Source organism: Hibiscus syriacus, unplaced genomic scaffold (assembly GCF_006381635.1).
Source record: "Hibiscus syriacus cultivar Baekdansim isolate YM2019G1 unplaced genomic scaffold, ASM638163v2 tig00110229_pilon, whole genome shotgun sequence".
Taxonomy (NCBI): Eukaryota; Viridiplantae; Streptophyta; class Magnoliopsida; order Malvales; family Malvaceae; genus Hibiscus; species Hibiscus syriacus.
Genome location: NW_024062638.1, coordinates 296,337 through 316,727, shown reverse-complemented (window position 1 = coordinate 316,727; position 20,391 = coordinate 296,337). Strand labels below are relative to the sequence as shown.

Genomic DNA, 20,391 nt, shown 5'->3' with positions numbered 1-20,391 from the left:
AGGGTGTCCTTATGGTGATAGTTGCACGTTTTTTCACGACGAGCAGTCGAAGAATGGAGAGAGTGTAGGTATAAGTTTAGGACCTGGAGGGTACGGTGGTGGTGGTGGACTGGTGGTGGGGGAGGAGGTGGTGGTGGTGCTGCTGCTGCTAGTGGTGGCGGTGGCGGGAATGTTTCGAGTGTTAAGCCATCTAATTGGAAGACCGGATTTGTAATAAGTGGGAACTTACTGGTTACTGCCCATTTGGAAATAAATGTCATTTTGCTCATGGAACTGCAGGTATGGTTTATTCGTTGATTGATTGAGTAATCGATTTAGTTATGGGAAGCATTTATGGTTGTCAACTGAAAAGCTCCTATTTAAGTACAAGTACCTGTAATTTTCAGTTCCCTCGAGTATACATTTTTTTTAGCTCTCCCTCGAGTATGCTAGAATCGTCTGTTTGGTTAGTATGCTTCTCTATAGCTATTGTTTTGAAGTGGCTAGAATTCGAATTTAAAACCGGTGGGATTTTGCTTTTTCCTGAATGGCTGCCATACATTTTTATCAATGAGTATCATGCAAATTGGATGCTAGTTGATGTTGGACTGTTTTCATGGTAATATGCACTTGTTTGAGAATCATGAACTTATTACTTACCGAAGGCATATGCTTGTAGCCTTCTTGTTGTCGTGCCTTTGAAATTCGAGAACCTTCGTCGCAGTTCTACCTTTGAATTTAACTTAAAGCCGGTGCTCCATTGATGAGTAGCTAACCTGATAGATGTTTTTGTTGTTTATTTGTAGTTTTCAGCTAGTCGTGGGTATCTTCTGTGCTTTAGCATGTACTTTATTTGATGGAAATAAGCTTTATATGGATTTTGGTCTCCTGCTGCTATAGGGATATATGTTTTTTTTCTTTTTGTGAATGCAGAGTTACACCGATACGGAGGTTCGGTTGCGGATACAGAGGTTAAGGATTCTTCTGCTGCCCCTTCTGATTTGAAGCAAGTGGGAGGAGTGCCTTCAAAGACTCTTACAGATACTATATCTGCATTAGTCCCTTCAGTTCCACATTCAGATGTTTATCATCTTGGAGTTCCTTCACAGTGAACATCTGTCGTACTCCAGAAGCCAGGACAAAGAACTCTCCACAATTGGAAAGGTCCGGATAAAATCAGTCGGATATACGGTGACTGGATCGATGATATTGAATAAACACCGTTCTTTCAGGAACCAAGAGCCGAGTGCTGAGAGATGAGAGATGAAATTCCTTACACTAAGAAACTTATCCTGGGAAAGTGAATAATTTTAGATATTCCTAGGACAGTTGTGTCATGTACCCTCGAGCTTATTCACATCTCGGCTGCATAATTTTTAAGTATGAATATTCCCTCCCTGGCTGGGAATATGAAGCTTGTACGACTGTTGTAGACTTTGTCCTTGTTATCAAATATGAATTAAATGGCACTTATAATCTGAAAAAAGAACTTATTTCCATTTTGCTAAATTTATCATTTGCAGAAACCTTTAACTGCAAGCTAATTTGCAGTCACAGCCTCTCCAGGAAAAGAAAATTCCAAGTTAAAATCTTCTTAACTCTCATGTTTAGCCAACTAATTAGATGGATTAGTATTAAAAGCACAGGATACTTTGGTACTTGGCTTGAACCTGAACCAGAACCAGAACAGAGTACTGCCTGTAACCAAATACTAAATACGGAATGTTGTGGTTTGAATAATCAACTAGTAAACAGAGCAAGTCACACAAAGGACTCGCTCAATAACCATAAATATAATGCTTACCAAGCATTAGCTTTCATATTGACACATTGACATGCTGCCTTGTTATTCTCTTCTTTCTCCGCAACAACTAACAGAGATCTCGTTTTTTTCCACTCGTCGATGAAAATTTATGATGCCGGAGCGATCTACATTCCAGTCATTGCTGCCCTTTTCATTTCTCTGTCACCGTCATCCGGTTATGCCAAACCATTCTCACCATACTTCAACTTGCCACCACCAATAACCATAGCTGTAATCTTCTTCGTTTCGTTCTTCTTCGTTTCTTAACATTATACTTTTGTAGATGTATGGTGGAGATTCTTCTACGCATATGGCATAATCGGCGTAGCCCTTCACCTCCAGTCGATATAGCTTCCACGGAAGGTGAAATTATGAATAACGGCCTTGATCCTGAACTAATACAAGCTTTTCCAACATTCTATTATTCCACTGTCAAGGAGTTTCGAAGCGAAAAGTACGGCCTAGAATGCGCGATTTGTTTGGAAGAGTTTAATGACGACGATATGCTTCAACTTTTGACGATATGTTGTCATGTTTACCATAAAGGGTGTGTTGATCTTTGGCTTGAATCTCATAAAACTTGTCCGGTTTGTCGTGGGGAATTTGATGTGCCTAGGAAATCATTTGAGAAATCCCCTCTGTTTGTTCGTAGCAACTCCATGCGTGAAATGGTAACGAATCAAAGTTCAGTAGAAGATTCCGTTTGCATCAACATTAAAGACGACAATGACGACAAAGTCGACCGAGCAGAAGACGAAGCAGAAGCCACTTCAAGTGCAAGAGAAGAACAACTTAGGAGACGTGAAAGGATGGAAAATTTTTCAAGGTCACATTCCACGGGGCATTCCATAGGTAGGAATAGAGAAGATGATAGATATACTCTTCGACTGCCAGACCAAGTCAAAATAAAACTTGTTAGGGGACACCACGCTGTAAAAAGTTGCATTGTCTTTGGTGAATTCACGAACCCCTCGAACGACAGGAACAGCCATTCCATCGAAGCATCGGAGACTCGCGGAGGATATCAACATGGATAAAAGATAAAAAAGACACTTGGATCTTTACATTGTCGTACGAAATTTTGATATAAATTACAGCAAGCATTGCGTTGTGTTAGGAAATTCCGATACATACATACATAAATATATGTGTATGTATGTATGTATGTATCAAGCAGCAATCCAAAATTTACAGCAAGTGCATGCATTTCACTGTTAACCGTCTATTGAGATATGCACCCATGGTGAAATGATTACAACAAATATAGCAACTTAATAACAGGAGAATTTTCATACTTTTCTTTATAGTTCACACAAAAAGCAGGTAATTTTTGAGATTACCATGGAGTAAAAATTTACTCCAAGTTTACAAATTTCCTGTTACACGACTTGCCTGTCTACTGCTAGTAAGGCATTTTCAAAAGCACTGAAAATTCTATATATGACCAAAACAAAAGACAAAAAAATCTATGTATGACCATACCATCCACCATAGGTGAACTGTAAATGCTTACAATGATGCTAGGTGTCACGATTGATGGCCCACAAAAGGGAAAAATAGACAAAGAAAAGCCAAAAAGTAAAAGAGAATAATGTTCAAATTCAATTTATGTATAACATCATCGTTTTCATACCAGACGATGGTGACATTTGATAGGCGTTAAGCCTTCAAAGCATGTAAGAAAATATCGATCGTGACCATGATCATGCACATGGAAATGCATATGTATATATTACTTAACACATTTCGTAGAAGCTACAACTTTAGTATATAGATGTTTACTGGTAATCGTACATATTATTGTAGTATATGAGGTGTAGAGTGTAGACATCGACTTATATTTGTATAAAAGAACTAAAAGACTAGCAGAGAGGAAAGCTAGGCAAAGCTTAGCCCAATCAGTATGAATTACGAGAGGTAAAAGCAGACAAAAAGGGAAAAGGTAAGAGATTAGATTATGGAAGATTGCAGAAATTTTGTACTACTTTTTAAGTATATTAAGCTGACGGTCACATGGATTACACTGCAATGTGTCAGACAAAATTGGTCCATGACTGGTCCACCTCCATCAGTCCTCTTCACCGTACTTAAGGGCATAATCCCACATCCCTCTGTGGCCAAGTTATACAAGAAAAACATTATTGTTTTGGTTGGAAAATTGAAGATTAATGATGGGTTTTGATTGAAAATAAGGCACCATATTATTGTTTTCATGTTCTGGTAATGTGTTGATATGTCTTTGATATTGTTTTGATGTTTGATGCAAACTAGCAATATCAGTTCATCATGAGCAATAAGTGAGTATATATTTCTGTTGGCACTTTTCTTTCGATGCTTCACTTGATGGATATTGACATATATATACACCAAAGTATACTGTATACATATACATGTATAAGAGGATTTGCTGGTGCATGAACAGAGATCGAGTGGGGAAGGGATATGCACGGGAGGCTAAATGGCTAGACCATTGTGCAGCTTCCATTTCATGGATTTCTGATCACTTGCAACAAAAGCTGCTGTGTCGATAATTGACATCACGGTTTGGTTGGGGGTGGTGATGATGATTCATGAAAGTGCTTAAAAAATCACGTCTTTTTTTAACCTTAGCCTATGCATCATGGGTTTTTGCAGTACTCTGCAGATTCTCACATTTCCATATGTATTTTTCTTGCATGTTTCCGATCATTGGCAAGTCGAATGATAAATGGCTAAGGTAAAACCCAATTTCCATGAAACCAAACAAGAAAACCCATGGCTTGTCATTTGTCAAGCGCATGATAATTATGTAAATATATATTGTGTATGGAGAATCTAGAGTGAGTGCTTTGAGCCAAGTCCATTCACACAGATTTGAATGTTGAAATGAAGAGTAGCTTTTAACCAGCTGGTTTTTGTGTTGTTGGTATGCATATTTCTATATAGATTTGGACCCCCCTCCATTGCCAGTGCTGACAGCATCTATGAGAATCGGGAAGACAAACCCTAAATCTAAAAGAGGGTTTACTGTTTTTCTTTCTTTCTTTCCCCTTTCACGTGTCCCGTATCTCTCATTTTAACCTCTTGAATATAAATTTTTCAAAAAAAAACCTCTTAAATTTACCCTTCAAAAACCAAAAATCACCTTCATTTCAACCTCGCCTGCTCTCTCTCTCTCTCTCTCTCTCTCTCTCTTCCTCTCTCAAATTTTGTGTCTTGGAGAAATTAGAATTGCAGTTGATATTGTTTGTGCTTCCGCAGATTTTAGAGAAATGACGCTTGAAACCCTTTCTTCTAACGAGCTCTTTAACTTCGTTATCTATGATACTATATCTGCAACCCCATACGGCAGCAATGACTCTTTCGTCACTACTTTTTCAATGGAAAATAGTCTCAGTTCCCAAGAACAAGCTAGAAGTACCGCTTTGAATTGCTCTCCAACGGAGGCGACTCCTCATCCACAATGCAGCCGCTCGCCAGCGGCGGAGCGGAGGACTAACCTGGCCGTTAAAGGGAGGAAAAAGAGGAGGAGAAAGCCGAGGGTTTGCAAGAACAAAGAAGAGGCTGAGACTCAAAGAATGACTCACATTGCTGTTGAGAGAAACAGGCGAAAACAAATGAATGAACATCTGGCTGTTCTACGCTCGCTCATGCCTGAATCTTATGTCCAAAGGGTATCGTCTTCTTCCTTTCATTTCATCTTTTAATCTTTGGATTGTTGATACATGCATAGTTAGTTCATGGGTTGTTGGGCCCTTTTGCATTAAGAAAAACCCCAAACTAATTGATAATGCTTAAGAGAAACATAATTCTCATGTGATTCACTACAGTACTGAAAGCTGGACTGATTGAAGTCTAAAGTTGAATAATAATAGTTCAGACTAAAAAGAAAAAGGTTGAATAATAGTTTAGCAACATGTTGCTGCAAAAATCCATCAGAGCTTGTCAAGGTAAAAGTTTGAACTAGAATTGGCAAATTTTTAAAAGAAATCTATTATTGCCTTTTGCTTTTCTTTGGATTATTCTTTTGTCTGCTAGTCATGAAAAAAGTGGGATCATAGAAAGAAAAAGCTGTTCCTCTAAATTATGGTAAATGGTAAGATCAAGGATACTGCAAATGAGCTTTTTGCCTGTGTTTAACATAAATGAGACTATTTTTTTGCATGTGTAGGGTGATCAAGCATCCATAGTTGGTGGTGCCATAGAGTTTGTGAAGGAGCTTGAGCATCTTCTGCAAACCCTTGAATCTGAAAAGCTTCGGGTACTGCAACAAGTAAGATCAGAAGCTGCTGCCGATGAAGAAAACAGCAGCACCAACACCAACACCAAACTGTTGTCGTCGTCACCACCATTTGCACAGTTTTTCATGCATCCACAGTACACCTGGTCTCAGATCCCTAACGGGTACACATCAAAGACCAAGGCATCAACGGCGGATATTGAGGTGACATTGATCGAAACTCATGCCAATCTTCGAATCCTCTCACGAAAAGGTCCCCCGCAACTTTCCAAGCTTATTGCAGGTTTCCAATCACTTTACCTTTCCATCCTCCACCTCAATGTCACCACCATGGATCCATTAGTCCTCTACTCTATCAGTGCCAAGGTAATAGCAATCACAGGGATAAATTATATGTTTTGCTACTGCTATTACATATAGTATGGTTTTCTTCGGACATTCTGCGAATACAAAGAGATGGTCATCTTCAATTATTGTCATATGGGGGAATGTGCAGATACTGTCTTTTCCTCTCGTATACTTTGTTTTTCTCCTTGAAGAGGCAAAATGTCATTTTCCGTAATTTTAGACCAACTCTGTTTAGTTATTTTATCATCATGTATGATTGAAGAAAAGCATGGAGTTTTGGGCTAAAATTCGAAAATTCTGAATGCAGGTTGAAGAAGGATGCCAACTCAGTTCAGTAGATGACATAGCAAGGGCAGTTCACCACATGATCGGAATAATTGAGGAAGAAGATGCTACTGCCTTGTGTTGATCGATCCAAATCACCAAAATGCCACCCACTTTTTTTCTTCATTTTTACTTTAGGGTCTGGGTTTGGATTATGTTCAAGAGTTTCTGCAACTTTTTTACTGCCATTGTATGTATGAAGGCTTGAGTCAATGAAGTAGTATGTGTGAATATATAAAACTATGTTACTACTTAATGTTTGCCTTTAAATGTCAATGGGGTCGTTGTTGAGGTCTCATGCATGCATGCATCAGCCACAATTGATTCTTCAAATATTTACTAAAATTTTCAATAGGAGACGCTATTAGTTAGGATGTACCTGTCGCTCCTAAAAATCTAAAATTATCATATATTTTAGATTTTTTTTTATATATTTTCTATTGAAAATCTATTTTCGCCCCCTAAAATTTTATTCGCCCCTCTAACATAAAATCCTACATCCGTTCCCTGTAAATAGTAATTTGCGCCTTTCTTCTCCAACCAATTAAAACGAAGTTTTTGCAGGGTTGGGCACATCATTATTTCATATGATAAAAAAATATCACTTTTCTAAAAAAACATTATTTGAATGTTGCTTTAATAATTAAATTAGAACTAAACATTATTGCTTGAAACAAATACATTAGTGATTTTTTTATCTAATATTATATATGATACAATTTTAATTAAAGAATATAACAATAAATTCTTTAACCACTAAAATTGGTTGATGTCATGTAAAATGTTATTTTTATCTAGTCTTAGTTTTGCAAAAGTTTTAATTTTAGTTTTATAAATTTATTCTTTTATAATTAGTTTTATAGCATTTTCTCATGTTTAATGAATGTTTTGGTTATTCTTTTACGTATCCATTTCTATGAGATTCAGTAAAATATTATGAAATGACTACCTCATTTGAATAACTCTATTGTAAATGAATTATTTTATTAATGATGATAATTATCTGGATAATATTATAAAAATTAAGTTTGAATATATTGAATATGATTTATTGTCATCTTTAAGTAGAGACAGACGCATGATTTTATATTAGAGTGGTGGACTTGAACTTAAAAAATTTAAGTGGGTGAATATAATTTTAGGGGTAAAGGGCGAAAACAATTTTTTAATAAAAAAATATATAAAAATTTAAAATATATGATAATTTTAGATTTTTAGGCGGACGATCGCCCACTTGCTCCACCCCGCCCATCCCTATCTCTAAGAATCCGTGAATTGAGTAGATTCATTATTATCATTGTTGTTGTTGGCCCCATCTATTGAATCATTGGGAGAAAAAAAATGGGACCATAACTTTTGTCTAAAATGAAATTAAAATAGTTGGTTCAAAAACAAAACACAAGCAGATAAACGCAGGAAATATAAGCAATCGGAAAAGAAAAATTACCAACAAAATACTAATGTTTTCATGATCTAAACGAGAAAATAAAAAAAACATTGAAATCATTTTTCGATTTCACAAGATGAGTATAGTTCTCACTTAGGCTTCATCTTATACAGTATTTACATATGTAACAATCTCCATCTTTTTCATGAATTCATGATTATGCAACTGTGAATATGATTTGTTTCCCTTTAAAGCTGCGGATTTGAAAGGGGAACGGATAAATCTCTTACTCTTCCTTGCCTAGCAAGAAACAATCTACCACTGGAAAAGGATCTCTTCATTGCACATTGCAACACGCTCATTCTATTGCTAACCTTACAGGCTTCACCTGGTTGTTTCGATGAACCAGCAATACCTGATGAGAACCGGCGCTCTTCATCTCTTCCATCACCCTCTTGATTCCCAACTGATACATGGGTTTGGCACAAATGATACATGGAGATTGATCTTCTCATTTGTTGATGATAACCTTCGTCTCTAATACGAATCACGGCATCTCTTAGATCACTGAAAGTACGCGACGACGGAGTCTTTGGAAACTCAGCATGTCTTTGTGAACCTTGTTCATCGGCTAGATTTTCATTTGCTGATGCTTGTTTGATCCCCGGAGGAGTTTTGGTCATCGGGGGCGCTTCTGAAGCAGTAATAAGGACTATATTAGCTCGACAGAAAGGGCAATTCGAGTGAGACCTGAGCCATGTATCAATGCTGGGGAGATGGAAAGCATGGCTGCATTTAGGCAACAGCCTTAAACTCTCATCATCTCGGAAATCGTTGAGACAGACCAAGCAATCCGATCCTTAGACCAAACCATCACCTTTTTTGTATTTGAAAAGCCTTGATGGACTTTATCAAAGCCTCATCCAATCCAGTAATCGAAATCTGTCACGGCTCGTGTGCAGAAGGGTCGTGATCGTCTTCCATTACTTCATCAGTCTCAAGATTACTCTCTTCTACCGGTGGAGTCCCCGTTCCCACAGTATTTAGATTCTATCGCGTAGTAATTTACTAGAAGAAAAGTGTCAAAAGAATACTTGCGGAATATTTCATTTATTTATTTATTTTACTTCACAAATCATCTGTACATATATTTATACACAAGTAACAAACTGCTGAACTAACTAATCATCAACTAACTGCAATATAACAAATTGAACCAACATTAAATAAGCTAGCTAATTCTCAACACTCCTCGTCAAGTTGGGACTAAAAACATTTCTAAGCCCTAACTTGAATATTAGATACTCATGTTGTTGCCTTCCCAAAGCTTTCGTTATAATGTCTGCTTGTTGTTCGGTCGTACTTACATAATCTGCTTGTATAATCCCTTCTTGAATCTTCTCCCGAGCAAAGTGGAAATCAATCTCGATGTGTTTAGTATCTTCATGAAACACAAGATTTGCAGCTATTTATAGGGCTGCCGTTGAATCCATACTTATATACTCTGCCTCTGCTGAAGAATGGGCCACTGTGTATTGTTTCTTTGACTTCCAAGAAATCAAAGAATCCCCCAATTTAATGCAAAAGCGAATGACTAATTTCCTTGACATGGGACAAGCTGCCCAGTCTGAGTCACCAAATGCATTTAGTTGACATTCACTCGCTGCACTTAGCATGACCCATTTTCCTGGGTTCTTCTTAATGTATCTCACCAATCTGAGTGATGCTTATAGATGAGGTCGCTTCGGTCCCTGCATAAACTGACTCAAATGGTGTACGACATAGGTGATATTCGGCCTTGTGTGGGTTAAATTAATCTGAGTACGAGTCTTTGAAAAGTCGTTTCATCTTCTAACACTTTATCTTCATCATTTACCTTTCCATCACCATCATGGGCTGCTGTAGTAAATATCTTATTTTGTTCCAAAGGTGTTATTGTCGGTTGAGCACCCCCCAAACCAATATCTTCAATCAACTCTAGTGTATACTTTCTTTGACTCAAAAGAATCCCATCTTTAGACCTCAAGAATTCTATTCCAAGAAAGTACTTTAGATCTCCCAAGCAGGGTTTTAAAAAACGGTCCGCGACCGTAATTTCGGCCGCGATATAGCGGTTTCGCCGCAGTCCGAGTTACCCGCGACGGCCGCAATCACGGTAAATCCGTAATAACCGAAAACACGACCGCGACTGCGATTTGAAACCCTGCTATCAAGTCTTTCATTCTAAATTTACAACTCAAATTCTTGTATCATTTGCTCATCATTCCCGGTAATTAATAGGTCATCCACGTATACAAGCATAATGACAATTTTGGATCCTTCCATTTTGGTAAACATCGAATAATCATGTTTGCTTTGTTGATATCCACCTGAAAGCAAGGCTTCGGTTAACTTCATATTTCATTGCCGAGAGGCTTGCTTCAGCCCATATAAGGACTTTTGTAGCCTACAAACTAGTCTCCCCTGGCTATAAACAGTCTCTTACACCCCCTGACTTGTGACTCCCTCGGGAAGAGACATATACACTTCCTCAGCAAGATTGTCTTGTAAAAAGGCGTTATGAACATCCATTTGATGAAGATTCCACTGAAAAATAGAGGCCAAAGCAAGAACAAGTCTGACACTAATTAACTTAGCGACAGGAGAGAAAGTACCATTGTAATCGATACCATCTTTTGATTGTAGCCCTTTGCCAAAAGACGAGCCTTATAACGTTCAATTGTTCCATCAGACCTATATTTTATACACCCACTTGTAGCCAATGGGTTTCTTGCCAGGAGGTAAGGATACAATAGACCACGTATTGTTTAATTCTAAGGAATCAATCTCATCTTTCATGGCCCGAACCCAGAGTGGATTTTGAATGGCCTCATGAAAAGTCATAGATTCATAAACAGAAGCAATAGTTGAAATAAAGGCTTGAGTATGTGATGGCAAATGAGAATAGGAAACAAAATTAGAAATATGATACTTACAGGAACTGGAAGAAGATTGATAAGAGTGCATGTAGTCATTAAGCCAATTGGGACGTTTAGAAGGATGGGTTCATTTTCAAAGAACATTGTCAACTACCAAGGGCTGATTCGAACCAGGATCACTAGTAACTAAAACGGACAGACCAGGGCCAGGTGTACTTGCTTGAGGAATAGGAATCAGTGAAGAATTTGAAACAAAGTCACTGTCAAGGGAAGGAGAGAAAGAAGAAGAATCTGTGATAGGGGAAACATTTGGAGGAGGGGGCAAGAAACTAAAAAATCAGCATCAGAATATAAAGGCTGCGAAGGAAAAAACAGGACAATTTTTGAGGAGGCATATGCTCCAGGAATTTAACATCCCTACTAACAAAAAAAAACTTTATCTTCCAAATGAAATAAAATATAGCCCTTTTTCGTAGAAGAATATACCATGAATACTGCAGGTATAGCTCTAGCTGAAAATTTACTAGAACACTTAAGGTTGGTTGCATTACAAAGACACCCAAAAGTTCGAAAATGAGATAGATCTGGTGGCTTATGAAAAAAACCTCAAAAGGACTTTGCCAATTTAAAACCGAAGAAGGCGATTGATGATGTAACAAGCTGTTTGCACACACTCTCCCCAAAATTTGACAGAAATGTTAGAATGAAACCTAAGAGCACGAGCTACTTCAAGAATATGTTTATGTTTTCTTTCGGCCACTCCATTTTGTTGAGGAGTATGCACACAGGAGCTTTAGTGAATAATACCAAGAGATGAAAAAAGGGGAGAACACAATGAGTTAAAAAACTCAGTCCCATTATCACTTCGAATAAATTTGACATTCATGGAAAAGTGATTTTGATCATAAGAAAGGAATTCTTTAAGGAAGAGGACAACATCACTCTTCAACCGAAGCAAGTACACCCAACTCATTCGAGAATCATCATCAACTATGGTAAAAAAAAACCTATGACCACTATGAGTAGAAGTACCATAAGGTCCCCATAAATCCAAGTGTATCGATTGAAAAGGTTTATCAGATCTAGTAGTGCTAAGAGGAAAAGGCAGGCGAGATTGTCTAGCTAAAGGACACACCGGGCAATCATGCAATTTGTCATTAGTCAACCTAACAGTCTTTAAAAAAAGAACACGGTGTAAATTGGCAATAGGGGCATGCCCAAGACGAGCATGCCAAAGCTTGGTATTATTATCAATCGAAAGTAAACAAGTGGTTGATACAGAGTCAACATTATCACTAGAAAATTCAGCTACATCACTCAATTGTGAATGAAATGAAGGAATAAAATTCCAATGGACAGAAGAAAACAAACCAGAATCAAAACTCGAGGAGTAAAAAAAAATACAACTCATGTGACTCATTACCAATCCCCCTCGTTGTTCCATTTGAGAGATCCTGCAAAACACAATGATCAGGGTAAAAAAGAATACGACAATTAAGGTCTCGGGTTAATTTGGAAACAGAAAGCAAATTATGTGTGAAATATGGGACATAAAGGACATTCGAAATAATAGTGGTAGGATTAAATCGATAAGAACCAGTGTGAGTAATCGGGGTTGTTTTTCATTGGGTAAGATAGCCACTCTTGATTCTGAAGCACACGAAATGAGAGAGATCAAATGTTTATAATCAAACATCATGTGATCGGTAGCACCTGTGTCAAGGATCCATAGCAAAGAATCATGAGAAGCATGTATATTTCAGTAACCATACCTGCTGAACTAACACTCGAACCAGCTGATGGTGGCTTGTTCAAAAGACTTAGAATCTGTTGATATTGTTCCTGGGTGAAAACTGGAGTAGCAGACGAACTCCCTGAATCAGAAGATCTCACAGCAGAACTATCCACCAAATCAGAGTTAACCACCAAAACATCCTGTGAATCTTTCTTCTTGGTAAATTTAAATTCAAGCAGAAAACCCACAAGCCGGTAACAGTTCTCCCGCTTTTGACCTCCAATCTTACAATGATCACACACTCTAGAAAACTATCAACGATTACCAGCAGACGAAGTAGAAAACAGAGCAAAAGCTTCACTAAGAGACACATTGGCAGAAAGATGAAGACACTAAGTCTCTTCTTGCACTACCATCGAATATGCATGGTTAACAGATAGAAACGACAGCATCAAGAGGATTTGACTTTGATCCACTGCATAAGTCTCGTTGAGACCCATGAGGAATCGAATAAGATTTTACTGAGCCAAATGATGAGTATTCTGTTGCGCAGCATCACAATGACAAACAGAAAGGGGAACCAAGGCATTATACTCATCCCACAAGAGTTTCAATCGGGTGAAATAAGTCGAAACAGCAGGATCCCCTTGATTCATGAGAGCAATTTCCCGGTGAAGGAAAAAAAACCTTAGATCCATCTACTTTAGCAAATCGTTCCTTCAAATCTTTCCAAACCAAGGTAGCATTACTAGCAAAAATGATACCTGCCGAGAGCTCATTGCTGACTGAATAATCCTCGTTTCTGTAATCACCATCAACGAACCCGAGTTTATTACTGGCGAGCAACGCAATCCGTAAAGATCTGCTCCAAATGCTATAATTTTCAATGGCAACGAGCTGATAAGAGATGAGCGGATCACCATGAGTGTCAGAGGGATGAAGATACAAAGGATGGTTTAAATCCACAGTGTTTAACGGATGTAAACGAACATAAACGAAACAATAAACGAAAATAAATGAACAAAACAAGCGAACATAAACCACAACAACAATAATCACATAAAATGTTGCGGAAGACGACTATCAGATGGAGTAAAATCGCAACTAATAATTTGAGAAAATAAAAATGAAGATAAAAGAGACACAAAATTTACGTGGAAAACCCCTAAATAATATAGGGTAAAAACCACGGGCCACGGTAGAAGAATTTCACTATGAGAAAAATAGGAATTATAACCTCTCTCGATCTACCAAGGAGAAAACAATGATAATTCTCTCTTGATAAAAAGGAGAAAACAACTCTCAAGAAACTCTCTAAATTCTCTCTAGTATTGGAAGAAAGCTAGAATGCTTTGGGATGGTTTTGAAACTAAATGAGCTAGGGTATTTATAGTTGAATTATAAGGACTAATTTGTAAATACCCTAAAATTTAGTGACTAAAGTTTGTAATTTCCCCTTTCATTTTTTCAACAAATTGCTGCACCTTTTTGACTATGCATCATTCGGTGCATTTGTTTATTTTTTTTTCTTTCAAATTTCAACATGCACCTTTCGGTGCATTGAATTTTCTACAATCTCCCACTTGAAGATTTGATTGGAACAATCATATCTTCGCACCATTCTTTCTACCTTGTACCTTCATGTTGCTTACGTTTCTGACAGGCCACAAGACGATCGACACCAAGAAAATTTATCAGTATTGATCGCCTTTGTCATGAAATCTGCTATGTTGTCTTTGGTATGGATCTTCTGCATATCTACTGCCCCTTCTTCTACCTTTTCACGAATGAAATGGTACTGAACTCGTATGTGCTTTGTCATTGAATGAAATATTGGATTCCTTGCTAGATGCAAGGCGCTTTGACTGTCACAAAATAGAGAGACATACTCTAGATTGTGCCCAAGCTCCTCCAATAACATCTTCAACCAAATTGCTTCTTTACTGGTGTTGCAACCGTCTTTCGGTTGGGCCCCGGAATTGGGTTTCGACTTGAAAATGTGGATTGGGAGTCGCCACCGATCATTTATTTAAAACAAATGGGTTGATCGGATACCCTATTTCTTACCTGATCTGCGTCTTTCCAAGGATGTGTCGGGTTCGGGAGTCGGTTACGGTCAAGGAATGATTAGCACCCTTGAACCGCCCTTTCGGTACTACGTAATTTCCAGTTGTCTTTGATTAAGAAAATTGCAAGTTAAATTAAAAGGTAAAATTTGATCCGAATTACTTACCCTTAATGAATTTACGGAAATACTCTTAAAAATTAAAATAAGATGTTAAAAGAAAATAATAATAATAAAAGAAAGTAAGTAAACCAAGGAAATAAATGAAACCAATAATAATAAACATAAAATAATTGGATGAAACAAATATAAAAAAATGAAATTGAATAAAATAAAATAAATGAAGAAAAAAATATATATACAAAAAAGAATAAAAAAGGTAAAGTGTTTTTAAAAAAAAAGAAAAATAATAATAAGAGCAAAGAAACTGAAAACATAATGAAAATAAATAAATAGTATAAAAAAATAAAAAATATAAAAATAAATATAAAAATATAAAAATGTATGTATAATATAATAAAATACTAAATAGTAACAATAATAATAAATAAATGAAAAATAAATATACATATAATATTAACTAAAAAAATAGTAATCATAAAAATATAAAATAAAATGAAGAAATAAATATACATATAATATTAACTAAAAAATAGTAATCATAGAAATATAAAATAAAATGAAGTAATAATATATATATATATATATAACGTTAGGAAAATATAGTAAATAAGTAAACATAGATAAACAAATAAATAATATATATAATAGGAAAATAATATAACGCAAAGAAAAATAAAAAAAAATTATAATAAATAAATAAATAAAATATAATTAAAATATATATATATATATATACATATAAATAATAAGGGTTAAATTAAAATAAAAAATGAATTAGGGGTCAAAACTAAAAGCCAATCGAAGAAAAAAAACGACAAAACACGCGGATCCACACGACCCGTTTATAAAAATCCGAATAGTTTTTCAAAAACACAAGCCTCGGGAACTAGATCTACAAAAATAGATCTCGAAAACGCCCCCGTTCATCGGCCAAAAACACTTCTCTCAGTTTTCTTTCGAATCAAACACAACAAGGGTAAGGAAAAATAACATGCGAAGGTATGAACTTTACCTTTCAAAATATAAATGCTTCGAAAAATGGCTATGAGTTGCTTGTAATTTTTTGCTTGGTATTTCGTATATCCTTCTCCGAATGTGTTACAATAGTGAGTTACAATGACTATTTATAATGCTTGTGGATCCTATCTTTAGGAGTTTAAATAATAGTAGAACTCTATCCTATTTTTAGGAGTTTGAATCCTAGCAAAATTCTATCCTATTTTTAGGAGTTTGAATCTAGCAGGACGAAAAGGTGTGTTGACAGCTGCCCCTTTTTGCCCATAGTCGTGTAACGGGGATAGGGAAAAGATTAAAAGACACACTTTTCGTTAAGTGGAGTTGAAAATTGACTCTGATGTTTCAATAACTCCCTGTCGAATTGAGTTACGGATGACTCCTCCATCGTGAAGTCGAGTTCATCTTGAAATGATATGAAATTGAAGCCGTAGTTCGAAATTTGAATCAACACGTGGCTTCCCGTTGCCCTTCGGTCTTCTTCTCAGTTTAAAGACCTTGGATCAGAATCGAACTCAAAAATCTTCATTGACAGATAGCTTTTTCTTGACTTAAGCTATGCTGCTTGAAAATGGTTGCTTGTCACTCAGGCACGGCTAACCCAGGTCCTCTTCTCGACTTGAAAACCTCGACTGCAACCGAAAGTAATGCGATTGATGTGTCATCGAGCAGAATGGAATTGAACTCGATAATTTTGATGGCAGATAACCCTTCTAGCCTTGAGTTATGCTGTAAATGATGTGCCTTGGAGTTGAGCGTAGTCGAACTCGAAGGTCTTTGTTGACAGATAATCCTTCTTTAAGTTGGATATACCTCGTCGTGAAGTTGAAATCCAATCTAAAGATGGATGATGCTTGTGTGCACGATTCCCTTCGTCGTGAAGTTGAAACCGCGGGTGGCCCCTTCGTCGTGAAGTTAAGCCTGGAATTGGATATCCTTCGTCGTGAAGTTGAAATCCAAGTAAGTAGCATTGTTCCGAGTCCAATATCCTCCGTCGTGAGGTTGAAATTGGCTCTGGAATCGGGAAATTATTTGTTGACAACCAGTCGTCCCTTCGTTGTGAAGTTGAACTTGTGTTGTCTCGAGTCCAATATCCTTTGTTGTGAAGTTGAAATTGGCTCCGAAATTGGGAATTTGTTTGTTGACAACCAGCGGTCCCTTCGTCGTGAAGTTGAACTTGCGTTATCTCGAGTCCAATATCCTTCGCTGTGAAGTTGAAATTGGTTCTGAATTTGGGAAGTTTTTTGTTGACAACCAACGGTCCCTTCGTCGTGAAGTTGAACTTGCATTGTCTGGAGTCCAATATCCTTCGTTGTGAAGTTAAAATTGGCTTTGAAATTGAGAAGTTGTTTTCGTCGTGAAGTTGAACTTGTGTTGTCTGGAGTCCAATATCCTTCGATGTGAAGTTGAAATTGGCTCCAAAATTGGGAAATTGTTTGTTGACAACCAGCGGTCCCTTCGTCGTGAAGTTGAACTTGCGTTGTCTGGAGTCCAATATCTTTCGCTGTGAAGTTGAAATTGGCTCCGAAATTGGGAAATTGTTTGTTGACAACCAGCGGTCCCTTTGTTGTGAAGTTGAACTTGCGTTGTCTTGAGTCCAATATCCTTCGCTATGAAGTTGAAATTGGCTCTGAAATTGGGAAGTTGTTTGTTGACAACCAGCGGTCCCTTCGTCGTGAAGTTGAACTTGCGTTGTCTGGAGTCCAATATCCTTCGTTGTGAAGTTGAAATTGGCTCTGAAATTGAGAAGTTGTTTGTTGACAACCAGCGGTCCCTTCGTCGTGAATTTGAACTTGCGTTGTCTGGAGTCCAATATCCTTCGCTGTGAAGTTGAAATTGGCTCTGAAATTGGGAAGTTGTTTATTGACAACCAGTGGTCCATTCGTCATGAAGTTGAACTTGCGTTGTCTTGAGTCCAAAATCCTTCGCTGTGAAGTTGAAATTGGCTCTGAAATTGGGAAATTGTTTATTGAGAACCAGCGGTCCCTTCGTCGTGAATTTGAACTTGCGTTGTCTGGAGTCCAATAGCATTCGTTGTGAAGTTGAAATTGGCTCTGAAATTGAGAAGTTGTTTGTTGACAACCAACGGTCCCTTCGTCGTGAAGTTGAACTTGTGTTGTCTGGAGTCCAATATCCTTCGCTGTGAAGTTGAAATTGGCTCTGAATTTGGGAAGTTGTTTGTTGACAACCAGCCATCCCTTTGTTGTGAAGTTGAACTTGTGTTGTCTCAAGTGGCACGATATCCTCCGTCGTGAAGTTGAAATCGCGGATATCCACTTCGTTGTGAAGTTGAGCCTTGACTTGAATATCCTTCATCGTGAAGTTGAAATCCAAGTATTATATGTTACAGGTGGACACAATTCCCTTCGCCGTGAAGTTGAAACCGTGGAGACCCATCTATTGTGAAGTTTAGCTTCGAGCTAGATATTCTTCGTCGTGAAGTTGAAATCCACTCTCGAGCAAATTGTGTTGTTTCGAGAGAAACTTTCAATCTGTCGAGTTGGTCGAAGTGTAGCTTCTTGCTGCTGAGTTAAGCAACCAACATGAATCTTTAAAGGTGCTTTTGAATCGAGTATCCTTCGTCTTGAAGTTGAAACTTGACTCTAAAAGCTGCAAAAAAATTATGTATGTGGAAAATGATAAATATGATGCTCTAAAATATATGCATAAGATGCATGTAACATGAATTGGTTATATTTTATCTCCTGAAAAAGGTCTGATAATTTGTATTAGGATGTTGAATCCCCAAATGATGCCCCAATATCCAAAAATACCCCAATATTTGATGTTGAATCTCCAAAGATGCCCCAAATATTCCTCATTTCTTGCTTCAGCATTGATTCTGAGCATGAGTTTTGTGTTTAAGAGTCACATGTCATTTACTAAGATCCACTCTAGAGAGAATGTCTTGTTTGAAAAAAAAATGTTTTTCTTTCTCTTTTATTTTCAAAGTTCTGAAAATATCAATAAAGAGTTTCGAAAAATGTTTAATCAAAAGTTTTGAAAATATTGTCTCTTTCACGGTTTTACAATTGAGACGAATCATAAAACTAGAGTTAATTGGATATCAAATGTTTAATTACAATGTTAATCCTTCAATAAATTATAGTTATTTGATACGTGCCAAGATCAAAGCTATCTTTGGGAAATGGTTAAGTAAGGAAAGGATAAAAAGGTCTCAGGTTATTGTGTTTGGTCAAAGGTTTGGCATTTGATGCTCAAAGGTTTAATGGGGGTAGCTTGCATTCTCCTCTACTGGAAATGTTCTCCGACTCCTAGCTTTCATAGCACATTTGGATTGTGCGATGCCTTATCAAGGAATTTGTGTGATCGCCTCAGTTGCACAATTTTTATATTCGAGCTGCCTTTTCAGGTTTTCAACTCGAATCCTCCTTTGGTTTCAAGACATTATTCAGGATTTACGTCTTGAACCCACCTTTGTTATTTTTCTCTACCATGCATTAGTTACATTGTTTTTTGCAAATAAAGATTAATCCTGATGGGCGGGATGAAATCTCAAGATATTCTCTTTTGTTTAGAAATCCATGTATGATTAGAAGGGACTTTCAAGGAACGTAATGTAGGCCAGTGTTCATGGTTATGAAAGAAAAGGATAAATAGGCCCAAACAAGTGTTTCAGGGTGTTGAACCAATGATCAATTCATTCTGATGCCTTCAATCTTGCTCAAAATGTTTCTCTCTCTTGATGCTCTCTGATCTTCGAGTGAAGTGATTCAGTGATTCGGGAATGATTGTGCTTGATCAATCTCATAGTTTGAAGCTTGATGTATCATTTGTCTTTAAGGAATCTTTGCATGTGCTTTTTTTGTCCCTTTTTCTTTTTGATTTTTATTCTTTCTTTTTTTTTCTTATTTTTTGCTTCTTTTCTTTTTTGTTTTTGCCCTTTTTGTTCTGATTAAATATTCACACTTGGAATTTGGTTCACCTTTTGGTATCTCATCTGAATTAATGTCTTTGCTTATGTGAGCATATTTCTTCCACCTTGCCCCCCAGTGTGGAGGGTGATCCTTGGTTAGGGTTGAATCAGAAGAAAAATACTACAGGCTCAAAAGGGGACACAAGGGATATATTTTTTCTCATGTTGTGAAGGGATAAAGAAAGAAAGTCGTTCATCATTTCATACATGTAAATCTTCACAGAAGAGGTTTCCCCAGGGGGATAGATTTTTAAGATTAATTCTATTCACATGAAAATAGTGTAATTAATGTATGATAGAATTATTTCGAATGAATTCTTCTTCTTTTTTCCCAGATGTCTCGATGTTCAGGCTCCCCGCGAGATGTCCCAAGATGGTTCTTTAGAAGAATGCTCATGTTAAAATGAACAACTCAATGCCTTGGGTTTTAATGGTAAGAAATGTTATTTTTGAGTCTAAAAAAGACAGTGGTGTGATCTTATTGACTCAAAGAAAGGTATGAGTGTATCAAAAAGATAAAGGCAATGTTCAAGAATTT

The 20,391-nt window shown here is 37.0% G+C and overlaps 2 protein-coding genes and 1 pseudogene across 2 annotated transcripts; 2 read left to right on the top strand and 1 right to left on the bottom strand.

The window, feature by feature from the left end:
* Nucleotides 1–1,882: 1,882 nt before the first annotated feature.
* Nucleotides 1,883–2,820, top strand: LOC120114509 (annotated as a pseudogene).
* Nucleotides 2,821–4,927: 2,107 nt separating this feature from the next.
* On the top strand, nucleotides 4,928–6,927 carry LOC120114501 (transcription factor bHLH71-like). The gene is made up of 3 exons (XM_039135387.1): nucleotides 4,928–5,436; nucleotides 5,934–6,368; nucleotides 6,658–6,927. Exons 1-3 carry the CDS (start codon nucleotides 5,035–5,037, stop codon nucleotides 6,757–6,759), a joined length of 939 nt encoding a protein of 312 aa, XP_038991318.1. The 5' UTR covers nucleotides 4,928–5,034; the 3' UTR covers nucleotides 6,760–6,927.
* A 1,332-nt stretch (nucleotides 6,928–8,259) lies between these two features.
* On the bottom strand, nucleotides 8,260–9,119 carry LOC120114502. Its single transcript, XM_039135388.1, has one exon. The coding sequence runs from the start codon at nucleotides 8,742–8,744 to the stop codon at nucleotides 8,310–8,312; it is 435 nt and encodes a 144-aa protein (XP_038991319.1). The 5' UTR covers nucleotides 8,745–9,119; the 3' UTR covers nucleotides 8,260–8,309.
* Between the last annotated feature and the right edge of the window lie 11,272 nt (nucleotides 9,120–20,391).